Genomic DNA, 16,804 nt, shown 5'->3' on the forward strand with positions numbered 1-16,804 from the left:
GTGCCAGTAACACCAAAAACCCAGGTAATCCGAGTTTTCACCAACTATCCCCCATACAATGGTACTTAGCTAGGGTGGGAACAATGGAGGCCTCCTAGAGGTGGAGCCAATCCAGTCCACTAGTTGACCAGGTGGGAAGGGCAGACTGTGTGGAGTAACGAGAACAGAGTTGACAGTAGAAGTGTAAAGGTGTAACTGAGGAACATCCTGACTCGGGTTGACGGTGACCTGGTACCCAGGAGAAGTGGTTGCCAGTGGAGTACTCCCGGCATTACGTACTGACAGGGTACAGGACCCTAGGACAGGAAACAGCTTCAAGCCGACCTGTTAACACCTGCACAGTAAAGGGGACCATCAAGGACCTTGCTGACCCTAAAGAATCCAAAGACTCAGTAACAAAGGGAGAACCGAGGACAGGACCAGAGACTCCAACTCCACAGGGTTCACGCTACCATAGGCGGACAGAAGTGGACAACCCACAGAACGGGGACCCCCAGTGTTCTATACCACGGGGACCCACTTACTAGAGACAGGTGCAGGGGAGGAAGGTAACAGAGAACCAGACTGCCCCTGGGACGAAGGGGACCTGGAGGTGAAACCAGCCGGCCTCAGGCAACCAATTGACATCCCAAGTGACTAAACCAGTTGCACTGAATACCTATCTGGACTCCCTTCTTCCGACGCCCCCTGCACCATACACTCTCTCGGGCAATACCCTACTTGCGGAGGGACTACCATACTAGCTTCTAATACTACCAGCCCCAGTAGAGATATTCTGCAGCGGCGGCTCCCTACAATTAGCTGCAACACCGCAAGTGGCGTCATGAAAAAACTTTGTTCACCAATCCCCTGTAAATATCTCCATTACAAATAGGGCCCAGGGCACGGAACCAGGTAACGGCCACCATCGTGACATTCCCAAGATGCACACTGCCCGGAACAGAGTACCCCATATCCCTGGGGGCTACAGCTGCATGATACATGGAGGCCTGGGGGGGCTGGGTGCATGATACATGGAGGCCTGGGGGGGCTGGCTGCATGATACATGGAGGCTTGGGGGGAATGGCTGTATGATACATGGAGGCCTGGGGGACGGGCTGCATAATACATGGAGGCCTTAGGGGGGCTGGCTGCATGATACATGGAGGCCTGGGGGGCTGGCTGCATGATACATGGAGACCTGGGGGGGCTAGCTGCATGATACATGGAGGCCTGGGGAGGAGGCTGGCTGCATGATACATGGAGGCCTGGGGGGCTGGCTGCATGATACATGGAGGTCTATGGGGCTGCATTATACATGAAGGTCTATGGGGCTGCATAATAAACATGAAGAACACCTTATACATGGACTGTAGGGGTACATTTTACATTCATGGAGGTCTATGGGGCTGCATTATACATGGAGGTCTATAGGGTTGCATTATACAATATGAAGGACACCTTATACATGGACTATAGGGGTGCATTATACATGGAGGAGCATGGGGCTGCATAATACAAAATGAAGGACACCTTATACATGGAATATAGGGGTGCATTATACATGGAGGACTATGGGGCTGCATAATACAATATGAAGGTTTATGGGGCTGCGTTATAGTACATATAGGACTATGGGGGCTACATTATAATATATGGAGGACTATGGAGCCTACCTTATACATGGACTATGGGGGTGCATTATAAAACATGGAAGACTATGTGGTGCATTATAATAAATGGAGAACGATGGGGTGAATTATAATATATGGAGAACTATGGGGTGAATTATAATACATGGAGAACTATGGGAAATTCATTATAATAATTGGAGGGCTATGAGGGCTACTTTATAGATGGATTGTAGGGGTGCATTATACATGGATGTGTGACGCCCCTGGACTATCGGGTCGTCACAGGGTATTGCACAATCTGCCCTCCCGTGCAGTATCCACCTCCTTCTTGGTTTTGGGTCCGTAACTATACGGTGTTGCCTACATCAGCTAATCAAATCCTAGATACACCCTGCACCACACCCACCACACCCACTAGTGGATTGCTTGAGTGGAATAGAGTCTGTGTTGTGTTTTTCTTTTACTGTTTACTAGAAATTCATGGTAGCCATGTCAAATTTGGTGTGACACCATGAATTTCGGGCTTATTACCATCTCAGAATACAAAGCTGGTATTAACCCTTTTATTACCCAGCTAGCCACCACCATCAGGGCCGCTGAATGAGCCGTGTAAAGCGCCTGGAAATGGCGCGAAGAAACATTGCACCATTTCCAGGGGCAGCTGCGGACTGCCGAGAATCTCAGCCCCCAGCTGCCTGGCTTTATCTGACTAGCGATTAAAATACGGCAGGAGCCCACGCATTTTTTAAAATTATTTTTTCAAATAAAAAAAATTGAATGGGCTTCCCTATATTTTGATTACCAGCTAAGGTAAAGCCAGGCAGATGGGGGTGAGGGTGACAGCCCGTAGCCGTCCACTTTATCTGCACTGAGAATCAAAACTACCACAGAGCGCTACATCATGTTTTAAAATTATTATCTTTATACAACTATATATTGTGTACATTTTATATATAGATATATATATAAAATCATTTTATATATATATAGATATATATATATCTATATATATATAATATGTATGTATAAATAAATATAAATAAATATATACAGTTAGGTCCAGAAATATTTGGACAGTGACACAAGTTTTGTTATTTTAGCTGTTTACAAAAACATGTTCAGAAATACAATTATATATATAATATGGGCTGAAAGTGCACACTCCTAGCTGCAATATGAGAGTTTTCACATCCAAATCGGAGAAAGGGTTTAGGAATCATAGCTCTGTAATGCATAGCCTCCTCTTTTTCAAGGGACCAAAAGTAATTGGACAAGGGACTCTAAGGGCTGCAATTAACTCTGAAGGCGTCTCCCTCGTTAACCTGTAATCAATGAAGTAGTTAAAAGGTCTGGGGTTGATTACAGGTGTGTGGTTTTGCATTTGGAAGCTGTTGCTGTGACCAGACAACATGCGGTCTAAGGAACTCTCAATTGAGGTGAAGCAGAACATCCTGAGGCTGAAAAAAAAAGAAAAAATCCATCAGAGAGATAGCAGACATGCTTGGAGTAGCAAAATCAACAGTCGGGTACATTCTGAGAAAAAAGGAATTGACTGGTGAGCTTGGGAACTCAAAAAGGCCTGGGCGTCCACGGATGACAACAGTGGTGGATGATCGCCGCATACTTTCTTTGGTGAAGAAGAACCCGTTCACAACATCAACTGAAGTCCAGAACACTCTCAGTGAAGTAGGTGTATCTGTCTCTAAGTCAACAGTAAAGAGAAGACTCCATGAAAGTAAATACAAAGGGTTCACATCTAGATGCAAACCATTCATCAATTCCAAAAATAGACAGGCCAGAGTTAAATTTGCTGAAAAACACCTCATGAAGCCAGCTCAGTTCTGGAAAAGTATTCTATGGACAGATGAGACAAAGATCAACCTGTACCAGAATGATGGGAAGAAAAAAGTTTGGAGAAGAAAGGGAACGGCACATGATCCAAGGCACACCACATCCTCTGTAAAACATGGTGGAGGCAACGTGATGGCATGGGCATGCATGGCTTTCAATGGCACTGGGTCACTTGTGTTTATTGATGACATAACAGCAGACAAGAGTAGCCGGATGAATTCTGAAGTGTACCGGGATATACTTTCAGCCCAGATTCAGCCAAATGCCGCACGCAAAGTTGATCGGACGGCGCTTCATAGTACAGATGGACAATGACCCCTAGCATACAGCCAAAGCTACCCAGGAGTTCATGAGTGCAAAAAAGTGGAACATTCTGCAATGGCCAAGTCAATCACCAGATCTTAACCCAATTGAGCATGCATTTCACTTGCTCAAATCCAGACTTAAGACGGAAAGACCCACAAACAAGCAAGACCTGAAGGCTGCGGCTGTAAAGGCCTGGCAAAGCATTAAGAAGGAGGAAACCCAGCGTTTGGTGATGTCCATGGGTTCCAGACTTAAGGCAGTGATTGCCTCCAAAGGATTCGCAACAAAATATTGAAAATAAAAATATTTTTTTTAGGTTTGGTTTATTTGTCCAATTACTTTTGACCTCCTAAAATGTGGAGTGTTTGTAAAGAAATGTGTACAATTCCTACAATTTCTATCAGATATTTTTGTTCAAACCTTCAAATTAAACGTTACAATCTGCACTTGAATTCTGTTGTAGAGATTTCATTTCAAATCCAATGTGGTGGCATGCAGAGCCCAACTCGCGAAAATTGTGTCACTGTCCAAATATTTCTGGACCTAACTGTATATATATTTATGTAGCTCTGGCAAAAAATAAGAGACCACTGCAAAATTTACAGTTTTTCAGATTTTTCTCTTTATATTTTTGAGTAAAATGTAAATTGATCTTTTATTCTATAAACTAGTATTTTCAGAAAGTAAATACAAAATGTATTAAGAGAACAATTTACATTTTACTCAAAAATCTAAATAAAAAAATCAGAAAAACTGAAAGTTTTGCAGCAGTCTCTTAATTTTAATTTTTGCCAGAGCTGCGTATATATATATATATATATATATATATATATGCAGTAATAACAAGAAGGATTTGCGGGGCACTACTTCCACTGAGGACTGTCCACATCAAACAACCAGCGGCTAGTTGCAGAAAGCACACGCGGTGCTATTGATCTCTGCTGTGACAAGAGAAAACTTCCAGGTCAGACTATACTGAATACAGCTACGGGGTGCTTGTTCCAAAAGCATCAGAGCATGAGACATTAAGCAAAGGGAGAAAAAAAAGGAAAAGCACTCACCGGTAATTGCTGTGAAGTATTCAGGTTTATTTCATGGTCGGAGGATACATGCTTCGGCGTTACAGGGAGGGAATGAGGATGGTTAGCACAGAAAGACTACGGCCGTTTCGCCTTTGTAGGTGGCGCTTCGACGGGTCTTACCGTCGAAGCCCCACCTACAGGGGCGAAACGGCCGTAGTCTTTCTGTGCTAACCATCCTCATTCCCTCCCTGTAACGCCGAAGCATGTATCCTCCGACCATGAAATAAACCTGAATACTTCACAGCAATTACCGGTGAGTGCTGTTCCTTTTTTTTCTCCCTTTGCTTAATATATATATATATTATATATATATATATATATATTCACACACAATATATAGTTGTATAAATAAAAATAAATAGCGCTCCGCGGTATTTTTGATTCTGAGCTCACATAAAGCAGATGGCTACAGGCTGCCACCCACATCTGCCTGGCTTTACCATGGCTGCCAATCAACATACAGAGAAGCCCATTTTTTAATATTTTTTTTTAGTTATTTAAAAAAAAAAATGCGTGGACTCCCGCTGCATTTTCTATTGCTAAGGGTAATCCAAGCAGCTGCCGGCTGCTAACCCACACTTCTTGGTGTTACCTTCACTAGCAAGGGAAAATCTAGGGAAGCAATTTTTTTTTTGTTTGTTTTTTTGCCAAAAAGCTAAAACAAAATGACACGGGCTTCGCCATATGTTTGTATGCTAACCAGGTAGAGCAGGCAGCTACGGGCTGCCCCCAACCCCCAGCTGCCTATTTGTACCCGGCTGGGAACCAAAAATATAGGGAAGCCCTTTTTTTAATTATTTCATGAAATAGTTAAAAAAAATGACATGGGCTTCGCCCAATTTTTGTGTCCAGCCAGGTACACCTGGGCAGCTGGGGATTGGAATCCCCAGCGCAGGGTGACCCAAGCTTTCTGGACCCCCCCACTGCGAATTGCAGTCTGCAGCCTCCCCAGAAAATGGCGCTTTCATAGATCATCTTCTGGCACTGTAACCAACTCTTCCAGTGGCCCTGGTGCCAGGTGGCACGCTGGGTAATAAGGGGTTAATACCAGCTTTGTTTTCCCAGCTAGTATTAAGCCCGGGATTCTTAATGTCAGGCCAAGTTTGACCCTGCCATTAAGAATCTCCAATAAAGGGTTAAAAAAGACACCACACCGAAAAAAAATATTTTATTAGAAATAAATACACAGACACACTTAGGGACTCCATCTTTATCACCCCTCCACGTTCCTGGTCTTCTGTCTTCTTCAACTGATCTAGCACTGCTATATTAGACATACGGGGGAGGAAGAACACTTCTGCTCCCCGTGGAGTCTATTCACTCAATGAGTGAGCAATGGCTGCGGGTTGGTAAGCGGTGACGCCAGCGCTGCCACCGTTGCCATAGTAACCTAACGAGTGGGTTACTATAGCAACGGTGATCTCCGATCACCTGATTCCCGGCGCCACTATTCACCGGCTGTGGCAGCAAATTCCAGTATGTGGCCTGACTCTGTAAAGAGCTCCAACATGCAAGGAGGGGGAGCCGAGCATGTGCCCGAGCATCTCGCCGGTACAGGGTGCTCACCGAGTATTCTGACTACTGAGGGTGAGCACCATGTACTGGCGAGCATGCTGACACTACAGGACCTTGCATGACATCATAGTCATGTGACAAGTCTGTAGCCAATGAGATCATACTACATTCACACGTGACTGGTCACATGCTATGACGTCACTGAAAGTCCTTTGGTTACCGGACGGCACAGCGATGATCGTACTTGGAAGCAGAAGTGGCGGGAGACAGAATCTGCAGGACATGTCACGGGACCTGTAAGTATAATCACAATGTTTATTAACTGTATTCCCCGGCCCCATCCCATAACTGTAAAGTCCAAGATCGGTGATCGGACGCAAGATCGTGTTATCTCGATCTTTACAAAATGATCGGACGAGTCTCCCCAATCCCGACCATCACTAGACATAAGGTCTTCCTTCAGCCTTAGACACTATGTTACTATGTACAGTCATGACCAAAAGTTTTGAGAATGCTACAAATATTAATTTTACAAAGTCTACTGCTTAAGTTTTTCTAATGGCAATTTGCATATGCTCCAGAATGTCATAAAGAGTGATCAACTTAACAGCAATTACTTGCAAAGTTAATATTGGCTAAGAAAATGAACTTTAACCCCCAAAGCACATTTCAACATCCTTGCATTCCTGCCTTAAAAGGAGCAGCTAACATTGTTTTAGTGATTGTTCCATTAACACAGGTGTGGGTGTTGATGAGGACAGGGCTGACGATCAGTCATGATTAAGTAAGAATGACACCACTGGACACTTTAAAAGGAGGCTGGTGCTTGGTATCATTGTTTCTCTTCAGTTAACCATGGTTATCTCTAAAGAAACACGTGCAGCCATCATTGCTCTGCACAAAAATGGCCTAACAGGGAAGAGTATCGAAGCTACAAAGATTGCACCTCAGTCAACAATCTATCGCATCATCAAGAACTTCAAGGAGAGAGCTTTCATTGTTGCCAAAAAGGCTCCAGGGCGCCCAAGAAGGACCAGTAAACGCCAGGACCGTATCTTAAAACTGTTTCAGCTGCGGGATCGGACTACCAGCAGTGCTGAGCTAGCTCAGCAATGGCAGCAGGCTGGTGTGAGTGCTTCTGCACGCACTGTGAGGCGGAGACTGCTTGAGCAAGGCTTGGTTTCAAGGAGGGCAGCAAAGAAGCCACTTCTCTCCAGAAAAAACATCAGGGACCGACTGATATTCTGCAAAAGGTACAGGGAGTGGACTGCTGAGGACTGGGGTAAAGTCATTTTCTCAGATGAATCCCCTTTTCGATTGTTTGGGACATCTGGAAAACAGCTTATTAGGAGAAGAAGAGGTGAGCGCTACCACCAGTCTTGTCTCATGCCAACTGTTAAGCATCCTGAAACGATTCATGTGTGGGGTTGCTTCTCAGCCAAGGGAATCGGCTCACTCACAGTCTTGCCTAAAAACACAGCCATGAATAAAGAATGGTACCAGAATGTCCTCCAAGAGCAACTTCTCCCAACTGTCCAAGAGCAGTTTGGCGCCCAACAATGCCTTTTCCAGCATGATGGAGCACCTTGCCATAAAGCAAAGGTGATCACTAAATGGCTCATGGAACAAAACATAGAGATTTTGGGTCCATGGCCTGGAAACTCCCCAGATCTTAATCCCATTGAGAACTTGTGGGCAATCATCAAGAGATGGGTGGACAAACAAAAACTAACAAATTCTGGCAAAATGCAAGCATTGCTTATGCAAGAATGGACAGCTATCAGTCAGGATTTGGTCCAGAAGTTGATTGAGGGCATGCCAGGGAGAATTGCAGAGGTCCTGAAGAAGAAGGGTCAACACTGCAAATATTGACTTGCTGCATTAACTCATTCTGTCAATATAACCTTTTGGTACTCATAATATGATTGCAATTATATTTCTGTATGTGATGTAAACATCAGACAAACACAATTAAAAACCAGAGGGCAACAGATAATGTGAAAATATAATTTTGGTGTCATTCTCAAAACTTTTGGCCATGACTGTATGTTAGGCTGCTTTCACACCTCCGGTTTCTGGAATGCGGCACAATACGGCACTTTGCAGGAAAATCGCAACTGGTTTTTTTTGCTGCCGGTTGCGTTTTTTCTGCATAGACTGTAATTAGTGCCGCATTGTGCCGCAAGGCCTTGCGTTCCATCCGGTTTTTGCCGCATGCGGCAGATTTAGCCGATGCGGCGGCCGGATGGAACGTTGCCTGGCACGTTTTTTCGTGCGGCAAAAAAACCCGCATCGCGCCGCATTCGGCCGATGCGGCGCATTTTTCAATGCATGCCTATGGCGGCCGGATGCGGCGTGATGCGTCAAAAACCGCATCCGGCCGCCGCATGCGGTTTTTGCCACTGCGCATGCTCAGTAGCATGCCGCAAGCGGCAAAAACCGGACGGGCCGCATGGGAAAAACGTATGCAAAGGATGCGGTGTTTTCACCGCATCCGTTGCATAGCTTGCACAGCCGGATTGAGCCGCAGAGCTCAAGCCAGCCTTAGGGTGCTGATAGATTTCAGATCATGGGAAACCTGGGTACTGTGGGTAAGAGCCAAGTGTCAGCATCATTATCCTGTACCCCGAGTGTCGGTGTCATTATCCTGTACCCCGAGTGTCGGTGTCATTATCCTGTACCCCGAGTGTCGGTGTCATTATCCTGTACCCCGAGTGTCGGTGTCATTATCCTGTACCTCGAGTGTCGGTGTCATTATCCTGTACCTCGAGTGTCGGTGTCATTATCCTGTACCTCGAGTGTCGGTGTCATTATCCTGTACCCCGAGTGTCGGTGTCATTATCCTGTACCTCGAGTGTCGGTGTATGTGGAGGGTGGCAGGTCCAAACTTTGCACCAGGGCCCATCAAACTCTAGTTACGCTACTGACTATATGGTAACATGAATTATGTCGTTCAAAAGTACGAGTCCTGCAATAAACAAGCCCTCATATGGCTATACAGACAGAAAAATAAAAAATGTATGGCTCTAGGAAAAAACAAAAACGGAAATTGTTCCTTTGTGAGGGGGTTGTCGCCATTGTCTTTGGTCTGCCGTGTCTTCCATGGCTCTCCGTAGTCGCTATGGTCCGGCTTCTTCTTTTGGTAGGTGCTGCCCATGTGAGCGCTCCCTCTGGAGGCGGCCTGTGTAGTGCAGACAGTGGGCGGAGCCTCGTCCTTCCAACCACGCCCCAGTAATAAGTGCAGCGCTGAACACTGGCACACTATCAGCCACGCGGTGGCGCTGCTGAGCACATCTGGCTCAGGGTTACTTGCACAAGGACGTGACATTGGCTAGTTTCCTTATCTGCAGCCCTCTGATTGGCTGGCTTTCAGATCTGCTTCCCTGTGATTGGCTGCTGTGGGCTGAACTCCTTCAATGAAACCAACACAAACTTGGGCTGTGAGGAGTTCGTATATACAGAGCGGCCGCCAGCATGAAGCCTGTGCCGGCCCTGCTCATCGCGCTGGCGGCGCTCACTGCCTACTATGTGTACAGCCCGCTGCCCAGCACCCTGGCCGAGCCCTGGAAGCTCATGCTGCTGGACGCCACCTTCCGATGTGCGCAGGATCTGGTGAGTACACGCCAATGTCCGGGCGTACGCGGCTTACTGAGGAGCAGCTGTGACGGCAGGAGCCTCCATTGCCTGCACTGGTCTGATAACGAGATCAGGGATGTAGGTCACAACGGGCTGTCTGGTGGCAGAGGGGACAGGTGGGGCAGAGACAGATGGGGCGCACTGGGCTGTCTGATGGCAGAGGGGACGGATGGGGCAGAGAGGATAGATGGGGCACACTGGGCTGTCTGATGGCAGAGGGGACGGATGGGGCAGAGAGGACAGATGGGGCGCACTGGGCTGTCTGATGGCAGAGGGGACGGATGGGGCAGAGAGGACAGATGGGGCGCACTGAGCTGTCTGATGGCAGAGGGGACGGATGGGGCAGAGAGGATAGATGGGGCGCACTGAGCTGTCTGATGGCAGAGGGGACGGATGGGGCAGAGAGGATAGATGGGGCGCACTGGGCTGTCTGATGGCAGAGGGGACGGATGGGGCAGAGAGGATAGATGGGGCGCACTGGGCTGTCTGATGGCAGAGGGGACGGATGGGGCAGAGAGGATAGATGGGGCGCACTGGGCTGTCTGATGGCAGAGGGGACGGATGGGGCAGAGAGAACAGATGGGGCGCACTGAGCTGTCTGATGGCAGAGGGGACGGATGGGGCAGAGAGGATAGATGGGGCACACTGGGCTGTCTGATGGCAGAGGGGACGGATGGGGCAGAGAGGACAGATGGGGCGCACTGGGCTGTCTGATGGCAGAGGGGACGGATGGGGCAGAGAGGACAGATGGGGCGCACTGAGCTGTCTGATGGCAGAGGGGACGGATGGGGCAGAGAGGATAGATGGGGCGCACTGAGCTGTCTGATGGCAGAGGGGACGGATGGGGCAGAGAGGATAGATGGGGCGCACTGGGCTGTCTGATGGCAGAGGGGACGGATGGGGCAGAGAGGATAGATGGGGCGCACTGGGCTGTCTGATGGCAGAGGGGACGGATGGGGCAGAGAGGACAGATGGGGCACACTGGGCTGTCTGATGGCAGAGGGGACGGATGGGGCAGAGAGGATAGATGGGGCGCACTGAGCTGTCTGATGGCAGAGGGGACGGATGGGGCAGAGAGGATAGATGGGGCGCACTGGGCTGTCTGATGGCAGAGGGGACGGATGGGGCAGAGAGGATAGATGGGGCGCACTGGGCTGTCTGATGGCAGAGGGGACGGATGGGGCAGAGAGGACAGATGGGGCACACTGGGCTGTCTGATGGCAGAGGGGACGGATGGGGCAGAGAGGATAGATGGGGCGCACTGGGCTGTCTGATGGCAGAGGGGACGGATGGGGCGCACTGGGCTGTCTGATGGCAGAGGGGACGGATGGGGCGCACTGGGCTGTCTGATGGCAGAGGGGACGGATGGGGCACACTGGGCTGTCTGATGGCAGAGGAGACGGATGGGGCACACTGGGCTGTCTGATGGCAGAGGAGACAGATGGGGCGCACTGGGCTGTCTGATGGCAGAGGAGACAGATGGGGCGCACTGGGCTGTCTGGTGGCAGAGGAGACAGATGGGGCGCACTGGGCTGTCTGATGGCAGAGGAGACAGATGGGGCGCACTGGGCTGTCTGGTGGCAGAGGGGACAGATGGGGCACACTGGGCTGTCTGATGGCAGAGGGGACGGATGGGGCACACTGAGCTGTCTGATGGCAGAGGGGACGGATGGAGCAGAGGGGACAGATGGGGCGCACTTAGCTGTCTGGTGGCAGAGGGGTCAGATGGGGCGCACTGGGCTGTCTGGTGGCAGAGGGGTCAGATGGGGCGCACTGGGCTGTCTGGTGGCAGAGTAGAGATGGGACACAATGGGCTGTCTGATGGCAGAGGGGACAGATGGGGCACAATGGGCTGTCTGGTGACAGGTGGGGCGCACTGGGCTGTCTGATAACAGAGGGGACAGATGGGGCACAATGGGCTGTCTGGCAGAGGGGGCAGGTGGGGCACACTTGGCTTTCTGATGGCAGAGTAGAGATGGGGCGCACTGGGCTGTCTTATGGCAGATTGGTACCATTAAAAACTCCAACTCATCCTTTAAAAAACAAACCATCACATGACTCTTGGCAGAAAAATAAGAAAACAAAATGATAGCTTTTAAAATCCGGTCAACAATAGTTTTGTGCACCATTTTGAAAAGCTGGACCCCGCTGAACAGAGTCTGCTGCCTCTTTAGTGAATGAATTCATTGGGGGTTTCATCTGAATTACAGATTTCAGAGATGTTGATGGAAACTCCGATGTAAGTGCTCAGCATAGAGCACAGGATAAATATGAACTGATCCAAAATGTTCTGTACATAAATAGCATACGACTCAACCCACCACAAAACAAGTTCCCACTCCTCTCAATGGAAAAATAGGGGGCTTCCACATTACTGGTAGCACAAAGGGTTTGGAGAAGTGCTATAGCTTCCCCCAAAAAAAGAAATCCTGCGACATCTGCGCTCCAAAATCTAAATGCCCCCATCCCTTCTAAGCACCACAAAATGCTTAAATCACAGCGTCCTCATGTTTGTCATTATTGTAGTGAGGAAAGCCGGTCTAATTTACGGGGTGTGTGTCTCCAGAAGCACGAGCTGGGCGCAATGTACGGGCACTACAATGTACTGGGCACGACAAGGGCTTATTTGCAATTATTAATTCTGCAAAATTCACTGCGTTCAGCTGGTGTTTTCCAGAGACTAAATCATCACTACACCCATAGATGAATTCCTTGAGGGGTGTAATTTCCAATGTTTAGTCACTTAAGGCGTTGCCTTCTGTTCCGCAAACTATTCTACAACATTCTGTGCTCCAATATTCAAATGGCGCTCTTTCCCTCCCGAGCCCTGTGGTGCGGTCAAATAGCCACGTTCAGGAGAATTTGTGTAACACATTATGGGGCTTTTTTGTTAACCTATTTTTCTTATGAAAATTGGAAAACCTTGGGTTAAAGGAATATTTTGGCTGTAAAAATGTAATTATTTTTTCTTCACTGCCCAATAGTATAACATTTTGTCACACATCTGTAGTGTCAATATGCTCACTGCACCTCTAGATGAATTCATTAATTGGTGCATTTTGTAAAATGGGGTCACTTTTAGGGGATTTTGGCACCTCAGGGGCTCTGCCAATGTGACATGGCACCTGCTATCTATTCTAGCCAAAATGGTGCTCCAAAATTCAAATGGCGCTCCTTTCTTCCCGAGCCCTGCTGTGTGCCCAAACAGTAGATTTCCACAATATGTGAGTTATTGGCGTACTCTGGAGAAATTGCACAAAAAGTGCATTTTCTCTTGTTACTTTTGTGAAAATGAAAAATTTGAGACTAAGGGAAAAAGTAAAGTTTTCATTTTTTTTTCCTTCCACATTGCTTAATTTTCTGTGAAGTACGTGAAGGCATAATAAAATACATAGATGTGATTTTGAGTACCTTGAGGGTTGCAGTTTTTAGAATGGTCTCACTTTTGGGTATTTTCTGTCACCTAGGCTTCTTAAAGTCTCTTCAAATGTGTCGTGCTGCCTAAAAAAAAAAAAATGATTTTGTTGGAAAAATGAGAAATTGCTGATAAACTCTGACCCCTTCTAACTTCCTAACGAAAAAAATTGTTTGAAAAATTGTGCAGATGTAAAATAGACATGGGGGAAATGTAAATTAGTAACTACTTTGTGTGACCTAGGTCTAGTTTAAGAACTTAAAAATGAAATGTTTGAAAATTGCAAAACATTTTTTCCTCAACCTTGCAATATTCTTACAAATAAATGCAAAAGTATTTATTGTCTTAACCTCTTTACGACACATGACGTACTGGGTACGTCATGGATCGTGTGAGGTTAATCCCCGCGGGCTGCCGTGGACAGTCCGTGGCAATCCGCGGACATGTCAACTGATTTCAACAGCTGACGTGTGCCTGCCAGGCGCGAGTGGAATCATGTTCCACCCGCGCCTGTTAACCCCTTATATCTCGCTGTCAAATTCTGACAGCAAAATGTATCAGCACGCTGCCGTAAGTATAACTTACCCACCCCCATTGGAAGTCATGTGACTTGATCACGTGACTTCTGGTGGTTGTTATGGTAGCACAGGGTCATGTGATGACTCCTGTAGCTATCATGAGTCACTTTCTCTCACTGCCAGCAGAGGGCCGTGTGTGAGAGGAGAGCTGCTTTTCTCCAGATCTCAGCTGTGATCTGGAGAAATAGAAGAGCAATTAGACTGCTGATTGTTATAGTCCCTTAAGGGACCTAGTAAAATAAAGTAAAAAAAAAAAGTTTTTCAATATTAAAAAAAAAATTAGTAGTTTTAATTACCCTCCATTCGGCCAATTGAAAATGAAAGGGTTAAAAAATATACACATTTGGTATCTCCGCGTTCAGAAACACCCGATCTGTCAAAATATAAAATCAATTAATATGATCTGTAAACGGCATAGCGGCAAAAAAAATTCCAAATGCCAAAATTACTTTTTTATTTGGTCGCCGCAAAATGCAATAACAGGCGATCAAAACATAGCATCTGCGCAAAAATGGTACCATTAACACTAGAACTACTGAGGTAGTCATTTTGACTACTTTGCACCATGTATTTCTATATAGGTGTCACGAGTCCAGTAGTTCTAGTGTTAAAAACGTCAGCTCGAAACGCAAAAAATAAGCAGTCATTGAGCCATAGATCCCAAAAAATGAGAACGCTACAAGTTTTGGAAAATGGCACAAACAGAGCGCCACTTTTTTTGAACAAACTTGTGGATTTTTTTTAATCCCTTAGATAAAAGTAAACCTATACATGTTTGATGTCTACAAATTCATACCGACCTGAGACATAGTGAACATGGTGAATAAAATATCCCAAAACTTGTGCACTTTTTTTTTTTTTTTTTGCAGTTTTTCCACAGTTGAAATTTCTTTGCTTTTTTCCAGTACACTATATGGTAAAACTTATGGTTTCATTCAACACTAGAAGTCCCAGAGAGGGGTCATTTAACATTTCTACCTTTGGAACCCAGAGACGGGTCGAATGACCTGAAGGATTTTAGCTAGCATCCTATAATCACCGTCTTTTGTTCTGTAATTAAGGCCATTACTGTCGCAGCACAGGAGGTTGTTGTTGTTTTCCATTGAGTTTAGCCATTTAGTTTCTAGTTAGTTCTATTCAGTTTGGACGAAGGGTACCGTCACACTTAAGCAACGCTCCAGCGATCCCACCAGCGATCTGACCTGGTCAGGATCACTGGTGCGTCGCTACATGGTCGCTGGTGAGCTGTCAATCAGGCAGATCTCACCAGCCAGCAGCGACTCGTGGAAACGATGCTGCGCTTGGTAACCAAGGTAAATATTGGGTAACTAAGCAAAATGCTTTGCTTGGTTACCCGAAATTTACCCTGGTTACCAGCGCACACCACTTAGCGCTGGCTCCCTGCACTCGTAGCCAGGGTACACATCTGGTTACTAAGCGAAGCACTTCACTTAATTACCCGATGTGTACCCTGGCTACGTGTGCAGGAAGCCGGCACTGGCAGCCTGAGAGCAGCGTACGCTAGTAACCGAGGTAAATATCGGGTAACCAAGCAAAGCGCTTCGCTTGGTTACCCGATGTGTACCTTGGTTACCAGCGTCCGCAGCTTACAGACGCCGGCTCCCTGCACATTCAGATTGTTGCTCTCTCGCTGTCAAACAGAGCGATGTGTGCTTCACAGCGGGAGAGCAATGAGCAAAAAATGAACCAGCCCTGTGTGTAACGATCAGCCATTTCACAGCAGGGGCCAGGTCGCTGCTTAGTGTCACACACAGCGAGATCGCTGGTGAGGTTACTGGTACGTCACAAAAACCGTGACTCAGCAGCGATCTCGGTATGTGAGAAGTACCCCTAAGGGTCATTTGACCCTCTTTTGGGACTTCAGGGGGGAGCACGACATTTCTGGGACTTCTCGTGTTAAAAGTACAATTCGTCCCGCAAAAAAACAAGCCCTCATATGGCAAGATTTACGGAAAAATAAAAAAGTTACAGCTCTCAAAAGGAAAGGGAGCAAACAAAATGGAAAATCGCCCGGGGGTAAATGGTTTAAATTAACCACTATCATGAAGTACAATATGTCACAAAAAACATTCTCAGAATCACTATGGAAGTGTTCCAGAGTAATAACCTGTCAAAGTGACACTGGTCAGGAAGATGAAAACAGGCTCGGGGTGAAAGGTTAACTCAAGTCTGGACAGCAGAGAAATTGTCAGTGTTTTTGTGAAGAGAAAGGGTTTTGGTGCCATGTTAGACAGTTTAAAAAATGATTGATTGTTCTCAGTGAGAGAAACAAAATTAAAATTTTGTAGTTGTGATACCTTTTTAATGGCTAACTAAAATAAAATATGATGTTATAAAGCAAGCTTTCAAGACATCTCTGGTCCCTTCATCAGGCATGGCATGACAAAATATGTGAAGAAACGAAAATATATATATATATATATATATATATATATACACAGAGCAGAGGGATGGCATAATAAAAGGACATTTTAAATAAACGCTGAGCTTAGAGAGTGAATCCTTAATTAGCTTTGATTAGTGATGTGAAAGGTTTATTGTCCCAATATCCATGTAGGATCAGAGGTATGGTGCCCTAGCAGTCTCTGGTACAGAACAGACTCCTCAGATTTTGTAGTGGGTCATAAATCCTCCTGACAGGTTGAGTCCTGTGTCCACAGAGTTAAACAGTTTAATGAATTTGTATTCCCAGACCCTCCGATGAATTTGTGATCTGAAGTTGCCTTTTAATATGACGACTTCCATGTGGTTTATATTGTGTCCTGAAGCACAGAAATGTTTGGCCAC

General features: G+C 46.6%; 1 protein-coding gene across 1 annotated transcript in view; it reads left to right on the forward strand.

The window, feature by feature from the left end:
* The first annotated feature begins 9,775 nt into the window (after positions 1–9,775).
* NCEH1 (neutral cholesterol ester hydrolase 1) overlaps positions 9,776–16,804 on the forward strand; it is a 61,150-nt gene continuing 54,121 nt past the window's right edge. The window contains exon 1 of the mRNA XM_075340616.1: positions 9,776–9,979. Within this exon, the coding sequence (XP_075196731.1) occupies positions 9,842–9,979 (138 nt within the window). The 5' untranslated portion in view covers positions 9,776–9,841. The remainder of the gene's footprint in view (positions 9,980–16,804) is intronic.

Source organism: Anomaloglossus baeobatrachus, chromosome 3, assembly GCF_048569485.1.
Source record: "Anomaloglossus baeobatrachus isolate aAnoBae1 chromosome 3, aAnoBae1.hap1, whole genome shotgun sequence".
Lineage (NCBI taxonomy): Eukaryota > Metazoa > Chordata > Amphibia > Anura > Aromobatidae > Anomaloglossus > Anomaloglossus baeobatrachus.